A 25320-nucleotide genomic window follows, 5' to 3' on the forward strand; every position below is an offset into this window, starting at 1 on the left:
CTTGAAAATCTGCCTCAAAAATTGATGCTTTAGTTATGTTATTACACTGTATATCTCTGCCTCTTTCTTGAATTAGTTTGACTCTTGTTGTCTTCATGTATCCCTTATGAATTTCAGATCTATTAACAGGAATTAACATCCAGAGCTGTTTTCTAGCACCAAAAATATAGTTGTAAGAAATCTTGCAACTACACTCCACAATAACTGATTCAATCTCTAGGTGGTCATTATGAAATCTTATTTTATTAACCAAAGATTAAGAATGTTTACAAGAATGATTCAGGTATTACAACAATTCTACTTGAAACCCAAGATCACTTTCTCTCTCTTCCTATTTCTTTTCCAAGACTTGTCCTAGAATACTCCCAGAAACAATGACTCTCTCCTTTATATAGGATTTTACATAGTGGATGACAGCTAAGAATCCCATTATTTTCGGGATCACTATGCGACATATTCGCTCATATACAATCGCTCATCTTCGCATAGCATACTTCTTCGCATAATTCTTCACACTTTACTCGTGACTTTGCTGACATCATCTGGTGCGTCATCTCAACTTTGCTATGTGCAATGCTATTCGCTCAGGTTGTATTTTTTACTTCGCGTAATTATTATCGTGTGCGATATTTAACTCCTACAAACACGACTCAATTAACCTGCACTAACTCCACAAACAAAACCACGTTCGCAACAGCCAACGATCCTAATTACGAGGACACACTATGGTTTACAAGACCACTTCGTACACCTACTAACAGACGTGTGCATGAACAACTTAAACGTCCCTTAAGACCAGGACTAATAATGACCCACTAATATCATTACTCCATAGTTTAAGTTTAACCAAAACTCCAACAACAACTTGGATCCAAGAAAACATGCATTGTTTCTCTAGATATCCGTGGCGAGAAATTCAAAGAAATAGCTGTCACCCCACAGGTCGATGGATGTTTGAATAAGTACAATTTAGCATATACTCACAAGGCATTGGGTATTTTAGGAGGGTGTCTTTGCATAATGCTACAAGCATATGCTCTCTATAGTATTGAAGTATGGGTGATGAAGAATTACAATGTGCAGGAATCATGGAGTAAATTGTTCACTGTCCGCCTTGGGAGTTGGATCCCAAGGTTTGAATCTAAAACCCTCATTTACCGTGTGAAATTACTATGGGAATTTGAGAATGGTGATGTTTTATTCGTAACTGGGGAATCAATTGCAAGCATTTTTTATTTAGTTTTATATGACAGGTCGCGTGGAGAATGTAAAGTTACCAGAATCCAGCACATTGCAAGTGACAAATGGAATATGGAAGCTTATGTCGACAGAAGTTTAGTAGGTACGAGAACAAGAACATGATGCACACAGCAAGGATCGAGATAATCAGTACGTGCACAACCAAAACTTTACATTTTTGAACTTAAAAAAATTTACCTCGTGCCTTTAATTTTTGTTAGCAGAATGTTTCGGAACTGTTTCAGTTGATCTATACGGTCGTGATACTTATCAGTGTGTGATTAAATTCTAAGAGTATTGCTCGTATAATGTGTGAATCAGTTTTGAATAATACCTCGAATCACAGACTTTAATGTGCCTTGAATCAGAGCTAGCCTTCCATGAGACCCCCTAAGGTCACGCTAGGTTGTGAAGGTGCTTCAGCAGATACAATCAAACTAGCTTTAACAAATATCTTGATTTCAAATAGTTAGTAATTGTAATCGAAGTGATGAAACTGAAAAACAAAAATCCACATACAAATTAGAAGACTGAATCTATTACACGCTGTTGCAAAGAATTTAATTTAGTTGAGTAGGATAGCCAACCCATTGGAAACTGATGTTTTAAGGGTCGGCGAAACTGGGGAATTCCCAAAAAATACATCAAAAAGGGCTGAAGTTACATTTGTCGAATCGATTGTAGCATCCACAGCTGATGGAAGACCATCAGATGATATGGAAACCTGGAAACACCCACCAAAAACCATCATTACTAAATGTTAACAAGCTTAAACTTTAAGATAAAATCCACACAAAGATGGAAATAAAGTAACTAATTCTGCGAGCACATTTGTGATTCACTTACAATCATCTTTGTTGGATCTAACCAAGTTAAGAATATGAGAGTGCCTTTCTTGAGAGGACGCCCCTCAAAGGTGCTACGGAATGTAGATAGTGCAGATTCATCAACAGGCTTGGGTACTTTAATTCTGGGTGAGATGGCTTCATCTAAGGCATCCCAGAATGTCTTACCATCGACATCTCTCACTAGAACTATCTGCAGTGATTTCTCCAGGGGAGCTTATCACATAAAACGAACGACACATCGATTAGCACAATCTGCAGAAGATTAATTCATATATTTTCTACACGAACAAACTTAACAAAAATCCCTCATACCTTGAAAAATAGAGTCATACAAAGACGAATCTCTTTGAATATCAGTAGCCGATCGTCCTTTCCAAGCATTCAAAGTTTCTTTAATAGATTCATTCGCATAGAAACCCGCAGCATATACTTTGACCCCAATTATCGCGATTTTCTTCTCCCTGTAGCCTGCATTAGTATTTTGAGTCATGCTGTCACGAATTCGAGTAGATAACAACACAATGAGCAATAAAAAGAGAACTAACTAACCTGAACCAAGCAATGACAGTGAATTAGAGCATCCGGGAAGAGTTAATGATTTCTGAAACTTCACATCAGTCGTAGGCTCAACGGTGTATTCTTCTACACTTCCAACTACAGTAAGAAATCAAAATTCAAACTCCTTAAACTCCTAAAGAAAATGTGGATTTGTTGTTGAGTGAGCAATTAGTACTTACCAGAAGAAGCTTTGGGAGAGAAATTAGTTGAAAGAAGAGATCTCTTGACTTTATGAAATGTGGGTGTAAATGAATGAATGCAAGTAAATGTGGATAAGGCTGATAATTGAATTGTTGCAGTTGAACATCTTTTGGCTTTAACTTTAGTGTTTTGTGTTGAAATTGAGTTTGCGAGTAGGATTGATGATGAAAATGGAGATGCAACAACACCCATTTTGCAAGATTTTCTTTTTTTCTTTTTGGTCAAATCATGGCTATGAGAAATTTCATTTGGGATTTCAATTGGTGGTATAGTTACAAAATTCAGTCCCATAATGTAAAAAGCATACAATTTAGAACCGAAACCAAATTCCATTCTGGTTCCAAGTCCAACTAAAAGTTTTGGTTTATGGACTTAGAACTTTTTGGAAGTGTTTTTTATTAGCCCATGGCCCATGGCAATCAAATGTTGAGGGGTAAAGGCCTAGTGACTAGTGGTAGTAAATGACTAGACTGCCTTTTAATTCTTTTAAAAAAAAAAAAACATAATTTAATTAAAAAAAAAAAGTTCAAAAGAATATTAAAAAATCAAGTTCTACCTTTTCTTGGCATAATTTCTAAATTAAAGCGGTACCAATCCATGTGAAACAACACAATCCTTGTTATTGGATTTATGCATTGGAACAAACCCTAGCAAAATTGATACCCGCCTTTAACAATATTTCTTTTTTGTTTCTTCCTCATTTTTCTTGAAGGCTAAATGGTTTAATCGTCGTTGAGTCCATTAAATCTATATTAGTAATATATTTTTTTGGTGATTTTTGGTAAATTCATTTGTCTTTTTTTTTTTGTTTGTTTGATTAGATTTAGTGGAAATCTAATAATATGGATGATTTTTTTTTCACCTCGGTGTCGAGCTCGGCGAGGAGAAAAAAACAGGTTAGCGTTGGATTCCCTTTCGACTTTTTTTCCGACTAGTCAAACCTTAATTATTGTAGGTGTAAAAAGATCTACAACTACATCCAACAATCAACATGAAATGAAGATAATATAAGCAAGTAAAGATTTAGAACAACACAAGATATACGTGGTTCGGCATGATTACCTACGTCCACGGGGGAGAAAGGATGATCTTATTATTTCTCTCAAGATTACAAGGCAAAATTGAATGATAAACCTCTCTCTAACTCCTTACTTACTTACAACTTGCCTTCCTTCTCTCACTACAAGGGTTTATATTTATAGGATGAGATGCTTATACAATAAGAATACAATGTTTGTCACATCTTATCTTTCTTGATGGTCTTTTCTGCGTGTGTGTTCCTTGGCTTCCTTCCGACATCTGGTCCTTTCTTCCGTTTCCTCGCGAGAGATGGGTCCTCTGATATAGCTTGCATGCCTTGGTGTTGTCCCTACCCGATGTTAAGGTCCTCTACAAGCTTGATCCAACGTCGTGATTCCTCCCGATCCTAATATCTTATCCTTATCCTTGGATCCCACCTTGACTTGACTCTTCTGCAACTGTCCCATGTCTTGTCAGTGCATTTAGTGCCTAGATTCCCGACCTTTTCCAGATACGATTTCCTCATTTACACGTGCCTAGTTCTCGTGAGCTTGGGTGAGATGTTATTTCTTGGAGATGATTTCGTGTTTCTTCTTACATTTTCTTTGGTGGGTCGTTGCTTAGGATCATGCCACATGTGCCGATCATTTATATGCCACTACATTTATGCCCATTCTTCCACTCATGTGTTTGGCACGAGGGGGAGAAACTGCTTCGACTCCCACGACTCTGGCCAAGCCGTGTTTTCCATCCTCTTGTCCCCCCACTATCTCTCCTTTTATTACCTGTTATCCTCTCCGCCGGTTACAACTACTCATGCTATAAAAGCAAGAGATAAACCATGATTCTCTTTGTTCTCGATTCATCCCTCTTTCCTCATTCACTTCCCAACATTCTCTGAAATCTTCTTTCCATTCCCTCACCCTTCATTGTTTCTTCAGTTATTCCATTTCTTTCGTTTTGTTGTTGTTGTTGAGTCTGTTCTTCGTCATCTCTGTTATCGGCTTTCATTCTGCAACTGTTCTCTAAATGGATTCTTCATCTCCTTCCATGACAGAGAAAAGGTGTGTAAGTTACACGTTTTTGGACGAGGATAGTGTTCCTGTCGATTCTTTGTTCTCCGTTGGTAGTCCTTCTCATCATGATTATCGCGCCCTTAATTCTATCTATTCCGATTATTCTCCCACTTTTGCATGTAGGGATGAGAAGAGATCCGACAATAACCTTACCGATGCTCAGTTCATTGATCAGATAAAGGAGGATTATAATCTTCATGATTTCAAAATTCAGCTTTTATCGGGTCAGAAAGGTTCATTGAATAATGAGTTGGTTGACAAGTTTTCTCATTTTCCCGAAGAGACTATAATCACCAAAGGCCATCTTGAACTCGGGTTGCGTCTTCCACTATATGACACGAGACGACCTTTTGTTTATGAAGTTTTGTCTCAGCTCAAGCCTTCTCGAGCTTTAGTTCAGTGGAGTGGCAACGTAGTGGCAAATCTTGCAAACAAACAAACTTCACAGAGGAAGATCCTTTAAGCAGAGAAGAAGGAGATGTAAGATGAAAAAGACGAAGATAAGTCTCTCTCTCTCTCTCTCCAAAAGTATTTATTGAAACATGCTGTAGTTGCAGGAAATCCTACACTACACCCCTCATATGATTTCATTATTGCTCAACTCATTTTTAGATTTACACTCTTAATTTTATTGATCAATCATTGAATGTTCTTACAAGAAAAGATAAAGGAATCAAGAATGACCTCTGCTCTAGACTTTCTCACTCATATTTACTTGTTTCTCACTCAAAAAAGATCTCCCTCCTTTCTTCTCAGTTGAACGACTATTTATAGGAAAATACAAAGTGGATGACAGCTAATCTGTCCTTTATTTTCGGACATGGTTTGCGACATTCTCGCAACCTTACAAATGTCAATCTCGCAAACTATCTAATTTTCGCAGGATCGTCATATCTTTCTCATGATTTTGGTTAACGTCGTTTATTATATCGCTTCTGAAATTGTTATGCGACGCTGTTGTGTTGTTGATAATTTCACTGAAATATTGTTGCGAGATTCTGATCCTACACATGTGAACCGGCTATAGCAGTAACCGGTCAAAATGGAAACCTAGATGTGTCAATCGAAAAGAAGAGGAGTTACTGCATGTGGAAATAATCATATGGGAAAACCGAAAAAATGTTGGGTAAAATAAGAAATAAAGTCATAATGGGAATCTAGGGTTATCGCATTATTCCACTTACAGAAGAACAACGCGAGAAGAGGCAAAATGTAGGGGCGAAATATCGCACAGAGCAAATCCACAGCCCCGCCTTAGCCAAGACAACCACCAACACGAGGAAAAGAAGATTAGGTGAAGAGTAATTGTGCGACAGCAAGAAAGAAGCGCGAGGATCAGTTACACGATGCCTACCACACGACATTCATCAAGAAGAAAACGAAATAACAACGCGAGAGACATCGACATCTCCCCAAGTCCTGGCGAATAAGACAAACTGAAATAAGATCAGCAAACAGAGATTTTACATGTGATCCTCAATTGTCTTTTACTGATATATTTGCCTATATAAGGATTCAAATGGTAAAGATATATGGAGGTTGGAAGATAATTCAGTGAAGTAAAAGAAAGCTAAGAAACACTCATAGAAAAAAAAAAGAGGCCATTAAAGTTCACTCTAAGCTTTACTTCTTCCATTGTTGTGTATTAAATACCCTTGTAATCATTATAAGAACGTCACACATTCAATACAAAGTGTTTGAAGAAGATCATACTAGTGTCAAAGTGGTGTATAATATCATTAATGTTTGAGTTAATTTCCATGACTTAGGCTTTGTGTTATTATCATCTTAACGGGTGTAGTTGTGGGATTTTCCGCAACTACATCCGTCAACTGGTCAGCACCTAGACTTTTATACCACCAGTAAAAGGATTATGAAGAATGCTATGAGGTGTTATCTGAAGTTGAATATGAAATTATGTAATCAGATTCCTAATTCATATCCCAACCTACTCCAATTAAAGCTGCTGCTAATGAATATATAAATTATCAAAATCTCATGGTCTTAAGTGATCAAGATTTCTCAGCAGTATGGATGCATTGAAAGCAAGCTGCAAACTACAACCAAATATTCATTCCTAAGTACACCCAATAAGATGATAAGAACACTAAGTCTAAGTCATGAAGACAAACTCAAACATTAATGATATTATACACCACTTGACGCTAATATAATCTTCACACAAACTCTATATTGAGAATATGATGTTCTTACCAATATCACAAAGGTATAAATAACAACAATGGAGATGATATACAAAGCTCAACTCTAATGGTTTCATTCCTTTTCTTTTGAAGTGGTTTTTTTCTCTATTACTTGACTGAAATCTCTTCTATCTTTCTCTCCTCACATGTCCTCTCTCTTGACTATGTGGATCTATATATAGGCAGATATATCAGTAGAAGACAACCATGTTCACATGTAAGATCTCTAAAGAAGGATTTGGTATCAGTTTGTCTTACTCTCCAGGCTTTTGAGAGTTGTCCTTGTCTTGTCGCATTGATGCTTTGTGTTTCTCCTGATTGATGTCGCATTGTACTTGTCGTGTGATTGTCCTTCGTGCCTTATTCCTTATTATCGCGTGATTACTCTTCACCTAATTTCTTCCTTCTTCGTGTTAATGACTGTCTTAGCTGAAGCGAGGTTATGAGTTTGCTCTGTGCGATATTTCGCCCCTACATTTTGCCTCTTCTCGCGTTGTTCTTCTATAATGGAATAATGCTAGAATCCTTAGTCAATGCTTCGTGTCAGACTTGTCTTTTCATTGTCTCTTTCTTCACCCGACATGTCTCCATAAATTCCGCGTAACTGCTATACGTGTTAGCGGTTCCTTCCTTTTCAAGCGGCACGTCTTTACTGCTTTTTTCGGATAAATATCTAATAGAGAGGTAAAAAGAGGGTAGTTTTTATTTTTATCCTCTCTCTTCTGTTCATCTTCTCTGTTTGAGTTTTTTCTTCCGGCTTTTATATCTCTGGTTACCTATGGAGGATCATGATGTACCTGCTCATGTTGTTGATTTTGCCTCAGTTTGTCATTTTGAGGTTATGACTTTATTTTTCCTTCCATCATGGCCTTTTTTTTTTGGAATTTTGCCATCCCCATCTTTTCTCCGTGTTTTTTTTGCAGCACAAAATGCAATCCCGCCAAGAAGTGGGTTGATATTCTTAAAGATTATCAGACGGCGTTAGAGGATAAAGTTTCTCGATTACTGTGCCTCCCGGTTCATCCCCTGCTGTCTCTTTGAGTGAAAAGGTGATTTTGGAGGGGTCGTGGAATGCGAACCGTATACATGTCGCATTTGTTCAACTGAAAGTTGGTCTTCCTTTTCCTCTTTTTGATCCATAGGTTCCTTTATTCTACCAGATTCTTGCAAGGATTGGTCGTGTCGTGTATCAGCTGAGTGGGGATGCCATTCGCATTATCCGGGAATTTTCACATCGTGCGACTGGTGAAGGGAAATCTTTTTGTTCGGACATAGTGGAACCTTATGATCCCTAAGATTGTATTGTTGAGTCTTTCTTTCAGCGATATAACGTGAACTGGTCTATGAAAGATGGATCGTGTTGGGGCATTCGCTTGAATCGGGCGAAGTTGAAGGATGGTATGAAGAGATTTATGGCGCTTGTGGATCAACATAGTTATTCTAATAGATTCCTTCGCCATTCAAGTGATCCTAGCTGGATGAAGTTTTATTTGATTATTGAGGGTCCTCTTCAGTGGGGTCGCAATCCAAATGGGTGTTTCTGTGCTGCTCCTGGCGCTTCACTTGTGGGGCTTGGTGCTCTTGCATACTGTCCTTGGAAGTTTAGCTCGCATGACCGAGAAGATTGTGTATGTGTTTCTTTCCTAGTTTTTGCTTTTATTTCATTTCGTTTCTCTTTTTTAAATATCTCTTTTGAGCTTGTAGTTGGCGAAGGAAATTACTTCGCTCGAGAATAAGGCGAAGCTTGCTGCTGAAAGGAAGAAGAAGGAACTGACTGAGGCGAAGTTGGGAAAAAGATCTTCGTGTCCACAAAAGGTAATGTATGTTATTGCTTTGTATATGAGTTTCTTTCTTCCGTTTCCTTATTGAATTTTTGTTTGTTTAGTCTCTTCCTGATGATGAGGGATATGAAGGCCAAGAACAGGGCGAAGAAGAACAGGTTTAAGAGGGAGATGGTCTTGTGGGTGACGGTAAAGATCCATGCCATGAGGATTATCCTGCTTCGCCTAAGAGAGCAAAATTCAGTAAGTTCGGGCATACTAGGTTGAAGTCTAGGGGTGCATCAAAAGGTAAACCCCTTGTTCATGTTGTTAACCCCTTGACCTCAGGATTTGTCAATACATCTGTCTCAGCAAACATTGATGCTCATATCGAGCTTTCTTCTCTCGATAAGTTCTTTATCGCAGATTCTGATAGAGGAATGGGATCAAGCGGTTTCACTCATTCTTCTCGTGCGACATCATCTGCAAAATCTACCTCTGAGGGTGCTTCCGTGGATTTTTCTTCTAAGATAGCTTCTATTGATCAGTTTTCCATGTCTGACCCTAGCCTTGCTGATGTTCGCGAGTTAGCATTAAATCTTGCTTCTCTCCCTTCTATTGGTGCCTCTCAATCTGAATGGGAATTTCACTCCAATTTCTCTTGATCAACATCTTGCGTTTGGTTATTTGGTAAGTTCTCTATCTGGTAACTTTACTTCTTAGTTTGTTATGTTGCCCTTCTGATATTGTCTAGTCATTTTTTTAGAATGTGTGTCGCGAGATCGCTTAGGTTGAGGATTATCGCAGAGTTTTCTCATATTTCTTCCCTTAAAGATGAAGTTATAAGTCTTCAAGGCGACATCTCCATTCTCCAGAAGGAATGCGACAGACTCAATGGAGAACTATCTTCCATTGCGAGTGCGGTTAAGGCTTCTCGAATTCGAAATGATACTCTGATAGGTAGGTCTTCACATTCTTTCGTTTTCATCTTCATTTTTATGGGGTTGTTTTAGGGGTATCTCTCTTATTTGAGGGTTGTGAGGTTTCTTTGCATAGGTTTTCAATCTGTCTGATTTTGCTGTTGTTGCGAATTTAGATAGAGAAGCTCTTCTGGTTCATTTTAACTCTCTTAGTCAAAGTTTTATGTTGGCTGAGAATGAGGAAGATGACTTAGAAGATGATACTGAGGATTACAAGCAAAAATATGGATGTCTTAAACTTGAGCTTAGGAAGTTGTTTGTTGTTTTAGGATCTTCCAGGCGTTGTGTAAAACATCTTCGGGGTATTATCACTCAGTTGAATGTTGACAAGGAGACGCTGATAGATGAAAGGAATGAGGCTATTGATAATGGAGCGAACGCTCTTCAAGATTGTCAAAGGGAGAATCATGAGCTACGCGTTATTCTATAGAAGATTCGGAATCGTCTTAGAATTGAGGACAATGATGATTTTGATAAGGCCTTAGGTGAAATTGAGGAGAATAGAGTTGCGGCAACTAATTATGCCAGTTGGGTAGAGAAACACCAAAGAGTATTAGACTTTGTGATTGCGCATAAAGATGGTGTTCTTAATTGCTTGTCCCATTTTGCAATTGTGTTAGAGCATAGCTCGGTTGAACCCACCAAGCGTTGGTATGTCAAGTTTGGTTGTCATATTTTAGTGAATCAAAACTCATTTAAGAGTCGCTTGATTATGTACTAGAGTCAACTTCATATAGGTTAGCTTGAAAGTATTAGGATATGAGACATTACAAGTATTGCGAAGACTTGAAGAAGTAAAGAAGTAAGAAGCTACAACGACAATATCATCCTTCCACTTGAGGTTAGTCATATTTGACTTGAACTGTTTCATTCCCTAACATATCTTTCAAGTCGTGCATATTGAAAACAAAACTGCGAAGCATGAACACTCTAGATAGACATAGTATTAAGGAATATAATATGAAGTTTATTGCTTAACCATTAAACTTTGTAGATAAGACATCGACATAATCGTTCAAATGATACTGTGATTATGTATGGGTATGAGGTGAGGATTTCATCCTAGGAAACAATGTTTTTACATATGTTTTAAGGAAGTAAGTTTATAAACTTGCTTATGAATCGAAAAGGAAACTGCCAGGAATTATTGGGATTGTTATTTATTGCATATCTTGTGAACATCCAGTATGTGTGGTGTAGTATAACCGCTCACGATTTTTTTGTGTTTTCGGTAGAACTATTCACAAAGGCCTGACTTATGTATTGGTATGACTTTTATTAGTGAAACCGATCTTAAGTAATCACCTGTGAGGTATGATCGAGTTTGTGATTGACTGGACCGAATCTGGGTAAAGGAGAACCGATCCTATGAAGAGTTGCAGTACATCACAAAGGGGAATCGATCCTTGTATGGGGTGCAACAAGGTTTATAGGATAAAGGGGAACCGATCCTATGAACATGTGCAACACGTTTTTAGGCAAAGGGGAACCGATCCTATGGACATGTGCAACAAATATAAGTTAGATACCATATATATATGTGGGGAACCGATCCTAGTACCTAGTCAGCCGAATTTCGGAAAGCTAGTGTGACAATGCACAGTACTCACATGGAGGTAGAACCGAAACTTGTTTTGGTAGAACCGTTAAACCCATGATTTGTGATTGAGTGTTTCTTAATAAATCGCATAGTTCTTGAAAGTCATATGAATCAATTCTAAACTTGTTTGGAAGTGTGGAAAATCGGTTTCAAGGGTGTAAGTATGAAAGAGGACTTACAAAGTAAGGATGTCGACACACTTTGAACATAGGCAATATTGTTTATCTTTTATTTTTCAAAGTTATTCCTTAATAGCTACACGAAGAAAATCCCAGGATCGAAATTAAATAAGTTAAGAATCTTTTAATTAAGGTTGTTAATATTATATACGGAAAATAAGAATTAAGGTTGTTAATTTTAATAAGAACATAAGCAATTTGAATGCCGATCTAAGCTCTCTGAGGGAGAAATTTGAGATGTTGCAACTAGAGTTGGGACGCTCAAAAGTGGTGATGGTTCTTCTTCACAACAGATTTCTTTGGAGAATGATGAACTTCTTCGTGTAAGAACTGAAGCTGAGCGATATAAGGAAGTTATGGAGGCTAAGTACGCGTTGTTGAAGCGTCGCAAAAAAGCTCAGCTTATCAATGTTGGTTGCGAGGCGCATAGGGTATACAATTAGGTCGCCAAGGATACTGTTGATCGCGTTACTACCGAGAATGATCTCCCTACTAGGGAGTTTCCTGATGTTCCGGTGCCCGAAGATGAATTTGTGGAACCCGGATCCAGCGATGAAAAAGATATCATCAAGGGCGACCAATCTGATGATGAAGAGGAAATTGATGGAGAAGATGTTGATGGGGAAGGTGTCGATGAAGAAGATGCTGATGCTGATATTGAGGCTGAATTTGCTGAGAATGTCGGACAAGATGGAGTTGACAAAACTGGACAACTGTTATAGGTGGTGGTGAGGGAGAACATCAATCATCTAGGGATGGTCAGGGTCGTGAAGGACCTATTTAAAACATTCTTCCTGTAATTGCAGAAAATCCTACACTACACTCTTCATATGATTTCATTATTAATCAACTAATTTTAGGTTTGTATTCTTAATTTTATTGATTAATTTTTGGAAATTCTTACAAGAAAAGATAAAGAACTCAAGAATGATATCTGCTCTAAACTTTCTCTCTCCTATTTACTTGTTTATTACTCAAAAAAGATCTCTCTTTCTTTTTACCACTCGAACGACTATTTATAAGGAAATATATTGTGGATGACAGCTAATCTGTCCCTTATTTTCGGGTATGGTTTGCGACATTCTCGCAACCTTACAGACATTAATTTCGCAAACTCTCTAATTTTCGCAGGATTATCATATCTTTCTCGTGATCTTAGCTGACGTCATTTATTTTATCATTTCCGAAATTGTTCTACGACGCTGTTGTATTGTGTCACTGATAATTTCGCTGAAACATTGTCATTGCGAGATTCTGATCCTACACTTCCCTATGTTGTGCGATGGTTTGGGCGCTCCCAAGCTTGGGGGGCATAACATGACTTTTGGTCCGTATCTTTCCTGTTGTTATAAGTTTTTAAATCAAAGTAAATGTATGTATGCAACTAGGTTATTCTACATTTTATGTTGTTCATAGAAAGTTTGTCTCATGGTATTTAAGGTTTCTGACTCAAAATATGGGAATCATATAAATTTTAACATCCCCATGCTTGCCTCTGCTTTCCATCTTTGAATGAGGATTTTAGCCTTAAATACTACTGTGGGGTTGATGTCATTGTTATATGTGCATTAGAAAAATATTCTAAGAAGCTAAAGAGTGTAAATATTTTTTTACGTGAACCCAGGGTTTTAATGCGAAGTTATCTTTTGCGATAGATGTGAATACCGATATGGGAGATCTGTCTTCCAGATTAGATATTCTAAGGAATGCAAGTGTAGTCATGCTAGCATGTTAGATGATGAATCTTAAAACTTGTTTCAATTTTAATGCTTAGCTGGATAGAGATGTGCCCGCTTTGACTGGTTCGCATTTCATCTACCTCGGTGCGATCCTTCTATTGCCTCAACGTATCTTTTGCATGCGTTGATTTCTTTTCGTGCTCCTTTGGTTGCTCGTATTCCCGCGATCTTTATAGGTCTTAATTTCCCCCTAAGTAAGGTCTTAACGCCTTCCCCATATAGAACTTTAAAGGATTTATGGTCTCCTTGGGTAGGGTCTTAAGCAATGGGCGACGAAATCTCCGTTCCATGTGCTCTTGCAAGTCATTGGCCATCGATCTCGCCTTAACTGTGTTAGTATTCTTACCTCCTCAGGTTATTTCTGCGATAATATACCAGGCCTTAGATACTCCCGTGAGTAACAAGCCCCAACACATTGTCGTCTTTGACACAATTCAGCTCCCTAGTGGAGGGTGTCATCCATTTATATTCCCCTGAAATGCCCTTTCAAGGAAGTCACCCATAACCATTTCAGTTGGGCTCCTCCCATCCAGTTATTCAACGACCAGTGTTGTCGCAATCTTATGCTTTTCGCCTATGTGGCTTAATAGGCATGAGATCACACCCTAAACGGGGTTTCTTTGGACCGGGTGTATCACAGTTTCCAGGCCTTCTTCTATCTCCACTGGCCTGCTTACCGGAGAACTTATTCGCTGAGTGGTTCGTTCTCAGTGGCCTCGAGTGGATTGGATTTTCTTGCACCCCAATATAAGTATCTTTCTCAGGACACCCCGGCTGTGACGCGCGTTAGGGATTATGGTCGCCTCTTACATCTTGTCGCATCGATGCTTCGTGTTTCTCCTGATTGATGTCGCATTGCCCTTGTCGTGTGATTGTCCTTCGTGCCTTCTTCTTTATTATCGCGTTATTATTCTTCGCCTAATTTCTTCCTTCTTCGTGTTAATGACTGTCTTAGCTGAAGGGAGGTTACGAGTTTGCTCTGTGCGATATTTCACACCTACAATTCCTCTCGATGACTCAATCTCCTTTCAACAACAATGGTTTCCTAATGAGGATTACATGGTTATCGGAAAAAAATATTGCGCATGCATAAATTGGGATTCCTTGAACTCGACGCATATAACCGATATTTCACAGAAAAGCATATATGGGTGCATATCTTGTAATTAAAACATCAATTTTAATGGAATGGATTTCCTTTCCCTTTTTTTGTTCTGTAAAACCGGTTTCGAATGTATTTCCTTCTCCGTGTAGGACTAGTTCTATAAAACATTAATACTTAACTTGTTCTCCCTTACGAGAGAACAATTCAATGCTAAAATATGAAATTGGTAGTTTAATGGAATTGACAACATTTTCTTAATTTAACTTGTTCTCCCATAACCCATCCACCTGACATTAATTTAAGAAATATTCTATGTTTCCCCGAGACTTATCTTTCGACTGTCTGAGTTATGGGAGAAACTCTCAACACGCCCATGCCCAGAATCACATTCCGGGAAGCAATGTGAATGTGATACCAATACACCGTAAAATAAGCAGTTGTTTCTGTAATATTATGGTAAAGTCATTGGGTGATACCTCGTGATAACAATGATCTGAGTTTGAAACAAACTAAGCCAGCATAAACTCGCATTTCATATACAGCTGGATCCTAAGGCGGAAGCTGATATCTTCTTGGTCAGACACAAATCCATCAGAAGCAAGACCTCAAAATGCACGGAGCCGTGTTTACTTTACCCCCAAGACTGTTTCAACAATTGAAAATCATTGTTGGCTTGAATGAATATTCCTTGCTTTTTTTTTAATGTATGGCGGGATAACTTAAGCACCACTATTTAATACTTTTAGAGGCTCAAGACTTTTTCCAACGTTCTTTATGCGAAAAGAGGTTCTTGCACCAAGATTCAAGAAGTTCTCAACTTATAATAATTTTAATAAACCATTATACCGTGGGGACGGAGACGTGACGGCATTTTCAAGGCTTGAATTTGAATTCCCAGAGTCCGACCGTCGGTCACTGGCATTCACAACTTATACCGGGCTTGCTTAACCAACTGGGCAAAGATCAAGTGATTGGGCAAAGAAACCCATAAAAATGGATAAACTATCTGAAGTTTTCACCATACCTAATAATGCGTCATAGACGAATTCTTGAGTAATCAAGGTTGACGAATTCATGACTGACCTCGATGGTCAATTCGCAGCAGCTGATTACTCATTCAAATGAATTTAGTATTCCTTTTATTTGCAGTTATATAAAGATGATCATTAGCAACTCCTAAACCAATACATTCAGAAAACCATTAACATTCTAAACAAGAATCCAATTAACTAGATCGATTTACACAAAATGAAGTTAATCCCACTCTTTTGTCTGTTCACTTTCACTATCTCCGCACACATTGTCTTTAGCCAAAACACAAGTAGTCCTGATCCACTATACCATATCTGTTTGGGCGGACAAAACTATTCCAGTTCTTATGGTACAAATTTGCAGGCTTTATTCAGTTCATTCTCTGTCACTGTTCCTCCAACTGGCTTTGGTCTTGGCTCTATAGGAGAAGGCGCAGATCGTATTAATGGATTCGGACTTTGCCGAGGTGACGTAGAATATCATGATTGTAATACATGTTTAGCTACAGCAACTAGTGAGATTCATAAACGTTGTCCTTACAACAAAGGAGCTGTCATATGGTATGATAATTGCGCAGTTAAGTACTCAGATGAGAAATTCTTTGGTAAGATTGATGGTACAAACAAGGTTTACTTATTGAATGTGAACAATGTAAGTGATCCAAATGCTTTTAATAAGAAAGTAAGATATTTGATTACGAGTTTATCAGAGAAGGCTGTAGTTCCCAGCATGAACCTGTTCGCGACCGGAGAAGTGGCGTTGGGAGGATATTCTGATGAGAAGTTGTATGGGTTAGTTCAATGCAGTCGGGATTTGTCATCAAGTGATTGCAAGAAGTGTTTAGATGATGCACTGAATGAGTTACCAAATTGTTGTGAAGGTAAAAGAGGTGGCAGAGTTATTGGTGGAAGCTGCAACATTCGATATGAATTGTACCCTTTTGTCAGGCTTAAAGTCATAACATACAGATCGTCAGTCGTACCTTGAGTCACATTTACTAAGCTTTTATACCAATATTTTGTATTTGCATTCACTATAATAAAGTTCTCATTTTGAACACAAAATTATTTAGTTTTTACCATTTGCTTTCGATGTGTGGCTTTTAACTGTAATTAATTGAAGTGGTGAAAAAAAAAAAAATCCACACACAAATGCGAATCAGCTATACTTGAGAAGCATAGCCAACCCTATGGAAACAGATGTTCATAGCTAGGGAACTCCAAAAATACATCAAAAAGGGCTGACGGCAGACCATCAGCTGATATGGAAACACATATATTACTAAACGCCTGCAACAAGCTCAAATGTTCAGGATAAAAGGATTAAAATCTATACAAAGATGACAATAAACTGGATTCTGCAGGCATATTTGTGATCGACTGACAATCATCTTTGATGGATCTGTAGATACAAAATATTGCACACCCACTAAGAAGGCGAAGTGATGATTCAATAAACGAGCGAAGATTGTCGAGTTCAGTATATCAAGAATGACGCATCAGATGACGTCAGAAGAATCACGAGTAAAGTGTGATGATCGTGCGAAGTTATAGAGTAAGTGCGAAAAGAGTCAAAGTAAGTGTGCGTTAATGACGCACGCCAGATCCGAAAATAAGGGCTTTATTAGCTGTCATCCACTATAAAAAATCCCTATATAAGGGACCGAGCGACCATGTAAAGAGAGATCTTTTAGAGAGTTTAAACTTGGAAATTAGGAGAGAGAAAAATTGTTTGTTCTCCAAGTTAAAGTTTCTCATAACTTTTGTAACCATATTGAAGATTTTATGAATGAATACATGGATTTTAAGATGATCACTTGAATTGTTATTGAGATTTCATTGAGGGTGTGGTTGTAGGATTTCCTGCAACTACATTTTGGCGCTAGGAAACAGCTTGGAGTGATATACCGTGATGGTGAAAGTTTAAAGGACCTAAAAGTTCAGAAGAATAACCTCAGACATTTCATCCTCATTGTTCAAATTTTTAGTTCTTAACAGAGAAGTTCTTCTTTTAATTGAAACAAGAAAACAAAAATGATAAGAATCATCGAAGCAAAAGAAGGCAGTAAGAAATGACAATGCAACTTAATAACCAAAACTACTATCGATGACTTCCATGCAAGAATTACAGGAAAAATACACAAGCGTGATTTCTAAGGAAAGAAAATTATGACGGTAGAAAAACTTTCTCCACTGAAAGATTGGGAAAAACAGAGTATAACATACACGGCGGAAGAGATACCAAAAGAGAATTTAAGACGAACAGATCCTTTGGTGGTTACAGTGGCTGTAGAACGCAAAGAAAAACATGCAGGAGCGAAAGTACAAGATGCATGGGCGATGGATAAAACCTTAATAGATACAGGGAGTTCGGTGGACATCTTGTTTTATCGCACGTTCAAAGGAATGGGATATAAGGATACATATATGGATCGCTCAAGTTACAATATTCATGGTTTAAATAAAGCAACAACAAAGCCAAAAGGAGAAGTAACAGTTCGAATACTGTTGGGAGAAATAGAAACACAAGTGAAATTGTGCGTGGTTTGAAAAAGCGGGGGTCTAACAACACCACCCAATATTTCTCTTAGCAATCTGAATGGAAAAACTCGAATATACTTTTAAGAGAATCAACAAGACTCAATCAATTAAAAGTATATCAACGAGTTTGTATCTCTCTCTTGATTTGATTTCCTCAAACAGAAACTGCAAGTACTAATCAAATACAAGGAATAACTTGGATGGTACCAAAGACCAATATCCAAGTGTCAATCAATATCAATCAACAACCGTTAGGTCGGATTCTCCAATTGATTGATCTAATGCACAACTTGTATTATTTCAATTATAAAGATAAAACAATATAATGCGGAAATTGAAATAACACAGACACCAGAAATTTTGTTAACGAGGAAACCGCAAATGCAGAAAAACCCCGGGACCTAGTCCATATTGAACACACACTGTATTAAGCCGCTACAGACACTAGCCTACTCCAAGCTAACTTCGGACTGGACTGTAGTTGAACCCGAATCAGTCTCCCACTGATCTAAGGTACAGTTGTACTCCCTACGCCTCTGATCCCAGCAGGATACTGCGCACTTGATTCCCTTAGCTGATCTCACCCACAACTAAGAGTTTCTACGACCCAAACGTTAGATCGAAAACTTATCTTGTTATACACAAATGAACTGCACGCTTCTAGGTTTGTTAACCGTACCCAAACGTGTACATTGTTGGTTCAACAATAGTTAACCAAAAGGTTAGCCATATGAGCATTCCATATCAACCATGTTCTTCTTCACCATAACTAGTTCAAATGACTCAAATGAACTAGTTAGAGAGTTGTTCCATTGCAAGGAAATCTTATGTAACTACACAAGACACAATTGAAGCAAAGATGATTTGATTCACTTGAATCGGTTCATGAACTTTTATATCCACGGTTTGCAAACTGCATTCCTTAGTCTTTTTAAAGTTTTAGTTCAGAAATCATCTTCAGATATATAACCTTCTTAAGTTCGCACACTAGGTTCGCGGACTAAAGCAACCGTCAAAGTTTACAAACTCCAGCAGAAAATCTCGGCAAGAGACCTTCCGTCAATTTTCGGACTGGGTTCGCGGACTGGTACTCACACAACTAGTTTGTCAACTCCAGCTGAATTTCTCGGGATGAGAAGTTCGGCAGTTCGCGGACTTGGCAACAAGCCATTCTTCCGGTTTCTCTTGATCAACAAAGTTCGCAAACTTTGGTTCAAGGAATAAGACTTATGCATAAATGTGTTTCCACAACAATGCTTATGTCCATCATTGGTTATGTAATCTAAACTCTCATTTCAATCATTGAAACATTCTTAGAGGACGTTATATAGTTGTTAAACCATTTCTCGTCATAGCAATTTTCAAGATGATTGAAACATATCATGACTTTCGTCACTAGGTAAAGATAAACTTGGTTGAAGCGAAAAGCTTTACCAACACATATTTCGAGATATAGACAGGCGAGGTATACTCGCCTCGGAATACCAAATGTGTATAATCTAAGTCTATATATATAGCATACGACTTTTTGTCTCAAGAAGTAGGAGATAGAGTAGATGGACTTTTGAGTGACAGATAAGTACAAGTCTTCACATACATTTTTGTCGAGAAGTTCCACCGGTTTCTTGAGTAGTTCTTCTACTTGTATGATGAATCGCCATGAATTCCTTGAGCTCAACTACACTTTCTATCCTAGTCCGAGACTTAGCTATAATAGACTAGAAATCAAGACTTATAGTTTTGATCACTAACATTGACAAACATGCTTGAGATAGCAACGCATGCGAGTTCGACCGAGCAATGCTCTAACATGGTTGATGTGGAATCACCATACAATATGCTCTTGGGACGACCATGGATACATGCAATAAAAGCCGCAACATCAACTCTTCACCAATGCATCTGATTCCCAATACCAAGTGGAATAGGAGAAATCAAAGGAGATATTGAGAGTGCGAAGATCTGCAGCCATCTGATAGATGTAAAAAACTATGAAGGTCACCCAAAGAAGCGAAATGATTGCTGGAGAAAAGCTAGAGAATTAAGGAAAGAAGAAGAATTCCGAATATACATGATAAGAGCACAAGAAGGAAGAGGGATATCAAGCAAAGTTCCAGAAAAAAAAGGCGAACCAATGCATATAATAAAAGAGCCAATACCACTAGGAGAACCTAAAGCGGATTTTATCGCAGCAGAATTGACAAAAGAAATAAATGTTGGAACAACAGAGGAACCAAAGATATTAAAAATTGGAACTAAGATGGGAAAAGAAGAGGAAGAAAAAACAATAAACCTCTTAGAAGAATATAAAGACATCCTCGCATGGAGCATGGAAGAAATGTCAGGAATAGATCCTTCCGTTGCATGTCATAAGTTGGATATTAACAAGAACGCAAGACCATTCAAGCAAAGGATAAGGAAGATAACAACAATGTACCATCCTCAGATAGAAGAAAAATTACAGAAGATGCTTGAAGCAGGACTCATAAGACCAGCGAAATATCCAGAATGGATAGAAAACATGGTGGTGGTGCCAAAGAAGAATAAGGGAATAAGGATTTGCATTGACTTCAGTGATTTAAACAAAGCATGCCCGAAGGACAACTATCCATTGCCTGACATACCACAAATGGTTGAATCGGCAACAGGGAATGACAGAGTATCATTGATGGATGGATACAAGGGCCACAATCAAATTCCGTTAGTTGAAGAAGACCAAGAGCATACTGCTTTTTTCGCACCTGGAGGATTATATTGTTATACAAAAATTCCTTTAGGTTTGAAAAACGTAGGTGCGACATATCAAAGAAAGGTGGAGAAGGTGTTCGCACAGTGGATACATACCACATTAGAAGTCTATGTTGATGATACGCTGGTGAAAAGTAAGAAAGATGAAGATCATGTAGACAACTTAAGGGAAATCTTTGAGCAGATGCGACAATTCAATATTAAGGTAAATCCTGAAAAGTGCATTTTCGGGGTAGCATCGGGAAAGTTTTTAGGCTATATTGTGTTAAAGAAGGGAATAGAAGTTGATCCAGAGAAGGTACAAGCGATTCGAGAAATGCCATCACCCGCGACTGTAAAAGATGTACAAAAACTAAATGGATTGCTAGCTTCACTGGGGAGATTTATTTCGCGATCATTAGACATGTGGAAACATTTCTTTAATATTCTGAAAAAGGGAACTTAGTTCAAGTGGACGGATGAATGCGATAAAGCGCTGCAAAATATAAAGAACCATCTAATGAATTTGTCCATCATGCAAAAGGTGGAAAATGAAGAGGAGTTACTGATATATTTAGCATCAACACCGCACGCATTAAGTGCCGTACTGTTACGTCTGGATGAAGGAGTGGAAAAACTGATATATTGCATAAGCAAAACTTACAATGCCGCGGAGAAGAATTATTCAAATATAGAAAAGCTAATACTCACACTGGTATATGCAACACAAAAGCTTCGTATATATTTTCAAGTTCACAAGATCAAAGTGTTAACAAAAATACCAATTGAGTCAGTAATGAAAAATTCAAAAAGATCAGGAAGGATCGAGAGGTGGAATGCACAAATAGGGAATTTTGATATCAAGTATGGAGTATTATCTTCCCCAAAGTCGCAAGTAATCGCAGATTTCTTGGCAGAATTCCCATTAGAAGACGATGAAAGTGTGGAAGAGATGATGGATATAGATGAAGAGCGTGGGAACCCTAAAGACTTGTTGATAGATAACACTGGATGGGAAATATTGGTCGATGGATCATCAAATGGGGAGGGTAATGGAATTGGAATAGTTTTCATCTCACCAGCAGGAACAAGAATGGCATATTCATTCAGATTGGAATTCGCATCCACCAATAATGAAACTGAGTATGAAGCGGTTGTGCACGCGTTACATCTGGCCATTGAAATGAAAATAAAAGATACGCGAATAACTTGTGACTCACAGTTGGTTATTCGCCAAATAGAAGGGGTATATATCACAAATGATCCATCCTTGTAAAAAATACAAGAACCTTGTAGAAGAGTTATCATCACAAATTCCAAAAATAAATTGGAGGCACATTTCGAGGAAACATAATCGGCTAGCAGACACGCTTGATTTTGTTCCATCTATGATGGTAGATCCGACTGTGAGGGACATAAAGATACAAACACTCTTTTTACCCTCCATTCATAAAGAAGAATGCGGAGATGTAGATGTAATTGTAGTAGACAATGAAGAAGAAGAGCATGCCAACAAAGCCGCAGATTGGAGAACACATCTCCTTTCGTATTTATAAAAAGGATAAGTCCCAAGAAACAGGTTGGAGGCACACAAGTTAAAGAGCAGAGCAACAAATTATGAGTTGATAGATGGTGTACTTTACCGAAGATCATTCCTTAGAAAAAGGACCATCTCTTAGATGTTTAACAAGAAAAGAAGGAATGGAAAGCATTACACTATGGAGATGCAGGAAATCATAGTGGAGGAAGGTCATTAGCGTATAGAGCGAAAATACAAGGCTATTATTGGCCATACATGCATGAAGACGCGAAAGAGGTGTCAAGGCGGTGCGAAGAGTGCCAGCGTCATGGAAAGAAAATAAATGCACCCGGGGAGATGCTCAACTCATCAACAAGTGAATGGCCATTTGGAAAATGGAGGATAGACATTGTGGGCCCATTCATACCACGAACAGGATAAAAAAGATATTTAATATTAGCGACAGACTACTTTACAAAATGGGCAGAAGTAAAAGCGGTGCAGCACATTCGTGATAAAGATATTTTCACATTCATATTTGAGAATATCATTTGCATATTTGGAATCCCAGCGCAACTGGTTTCTGATAATGGAAAACAATTTGAAGGAGAAAATATAAAAGTGTTACTTAATCCTTTTAAAATCCAAAGCGGGAAGTCCACTCCATTGTATCCACAAAGAAACTTTCAAGTTGAAGCAACCAATAAGACAATTGCAGATATATTGAAAAAGAAACTGGAAGGATATAATAAAGGATGGTGCGAACAAGTACACAATGCAGTATGGGCATACAGAACAACTAGAAGGGAGGCTACAAAAATGTCACCTTTTTGCCTGACATATGGAGTTGAAGCGGTATCGCCAACTGAGGTTATAATTCCTACAACTAAGCTAGAAGCTTGGGAAAAGAATTTAAGTGCGGATTTAATCCTAACAAAATTGGATGATCTAGAAGAGCGAAGAGAAGTTGCTTTGCGACATATGAAAAATTATCATCATAGGATAGCTCGAGAATATAACAAGTGCGTAAAAATAAGAGACTTTCAGCCAGGAGAATTAGTGCTGCGAGTAATACCGCCTTATCAGAGAGGACGTGATGGAAAGCTGGAGAAAAGATGGGATGGACTCTACATAATTAAGAGAATAATTGGAAATGGAGCTTATAAATTTATGGATCATGAGGGAAAGAGCACAGATCGAAAATTGGAACGTCCATGGAACAGATTATATCTGAAGAAATATTATCCATAAATCATGTGATGATGGTCGCATACATATAAGAGGCAGAAACATGTATGTGAAAGTGAAGAGAGAGAAAATGAAGATGCGAGTTCCTAAATATTCAATAAGGATGTACTATTCAAATGAATGAATTTGAAGATTTCGTTATAATGATATTATATAAGAAAAAGGCAAAACTAAGACCTTATAATAAGACCTTCATAGAAGGCATCAGAAATAAAGACTCCAATTAAGGAGCCTAGCTATCTCATTTTAGCGTGCACCCTAGTTCGCATAAAGCAAGAGGCAACAATAAGACCTAACGCGCGTCATAATTCGGATGCTAGTTAGCATGGCTCAAGTGAGAGCTACACCGACCCTGGAGCTTGAGTCTCGGAGATTTGGGGTGAAATAAAAACCCATCCAGGAGAGGCGCCTATATCGAAAGATTAAGGTGACAAGGTCTCTCCTAAGGAGTGCAGAAACTCGATCAAAGAGCCGAGGTACACGGTTGAGTCAAGGGTGCCTGGGGCGTCTAGAGCGTACCTGGCCGCTCTTGACAAGTCTTGACTATGATGCACTCGGTCCGAAGAAACCCCACTTGGAGTGCGGTCTTGTAACCATAATCTATATCGTTGGAGGGATAAGAGGCCGCGAAAACAACTGATTGTTGGATTACTGGATGGGAGGAGCCCACCCTAACCCGGTAGGGGTACACCTCCTTGAAGGGGCAATCATGGGGAATATAAGGACGACACCCTCCATTAGGGAGCTGAATTGTGTCAAAAGACACAAATATTATAAGACTTTTTACTCACGGGAGCATTAAGACTTATCATATTTGCGCAACAATAAAACCTGAAGAGGCAATAATACAAGAAAATGATAAGGCGAGATCAATGAGTCATTGCGCGAAAGCGTAAAGACGTCCTGCGATTTCGTCGCACAACAAATATATAATATACTAGGCAAAATAAGACCTTTACTTAGGAAGGCACGATAAGACCTCATGAGAAAACACAAAATCGCGCTAACATTATTTTTCAGGTTACATAAGAGATATCCAAAATTACTTCACGTTTCTTTCCAGGAAAATAATAAGAGACAAGTATGGAGATTGAAAGAAAAGGCATATTATCTTCCTTATCAAGAAACGAGTGTTTAAAGTAAGAGAATGTTTGAAGTACCCCAAAATACATTTTCAAAGAAACAAGAAACTAGGAAAAGGAAAAGGCTAAGCATTATTAGAAGGAGAATGTTGAACAGCTGTGGAAACTTCGATGTTGACTTCACTCTCATGATCTTTGGATAAATCTTCACCAGATTTTTCCTCCCCAAGTTGATTCTCTTGATGTGGAATGTTAAGATCTTCTTCATCATCGCTTACATGATCATAGTCACTATCAGGCTGAGGGAGTATTTCGTCATCGCTTATCTCAAGAGGAGGAACAATCACCGGAGGAAGTGATTTTCTCAGGATAATATTATTGACAAGAGTTTGAGTTTTAACGTAAGCTTGGCGAGCAATACCTTTCTCAACATTCCTTCTATCAACCTCCATAAATATTTAAGAAAATAAAATATCCTTCTGCTCGGTCGCGAGAAGAACTAAGTGCAATTGAAAGATCTATGGATATTTTTGTTTGTTTCGCACGCTCTTTGCGAACCTTGGCCAGATCAAATCTTAGTTGAGAAATGGTAGACTGGTGTGATTTTTCAGAATCTGCATGAAGAAATTTAGAGTTATAATAGAGGAGAAGTTCTCGCAATGA

At 38.1% G+C, this 25320-nt stretch overlaps 2 protein-coding genes across 2 annotated transcripts; one reads left to right on the forward strand and one right to left on the reverse strand.

The window, feature by feature from the left end:
- Window positions 1-1677: 1677 nt before the first annotated feature.
- LOC113318800 (fatty-acid-binding protein 3, chloroplastic-like) lies at window positions 1678-3124 on the reverse strand. Its single transcript, XM_026567049.1, has 5 exons — window positions 2825-3124; window positions 2637-2741; window positions 2400-2555; window positions 2086-2300; window positions 1678-1963 (listed from the first exon to the last, which is right to left on the reverse strand). Exons 1-5 carry the CDS (start codon window positions 3036-3038, stop codon window positions 1805-1807), a joined length of 849 nt encoding a protein of 282 aa, XP_026422834.1. The 5' UTR covers window positions 3039-3124; the 3' UTR covers window positions 1678-1804.
- Window positions 3125-15708: 12584 nt separating this feature from the next.
- LOC113318117 (cysteine-rich repeat secretory protein 38-like) lies at window positions 15709-16593 on the forward strand. Its single transcript, XM_026566242.1, has one exon. It carries the CDS (start codon window positions 15758-15760, stop codon window positions 16526-16528), a length of 771 nt encoding a protein of 256 aa, XP_026422027.1. The 5' UTR covers window positions 15709-15757; the 3' UTR covers window positions 16529-16593.
- The last annotated feature ends 8727 nt before the right edge of the window (window positions 16594-25320 follow it).

Source organism: Papaver somniferum, chromosome 10, assembly GCF_003573695.1.
Source record: "Papaver somniferum cultivar HN1 chromosome 10, ASM357369v1, whole genome shotgun sequence".
NCBI lineage: Eukaryota > Viridiplantae > Streptophyta > Magnoliopsida > Ranunculales > Papaveraceae > Papaver > Papaver somniferum.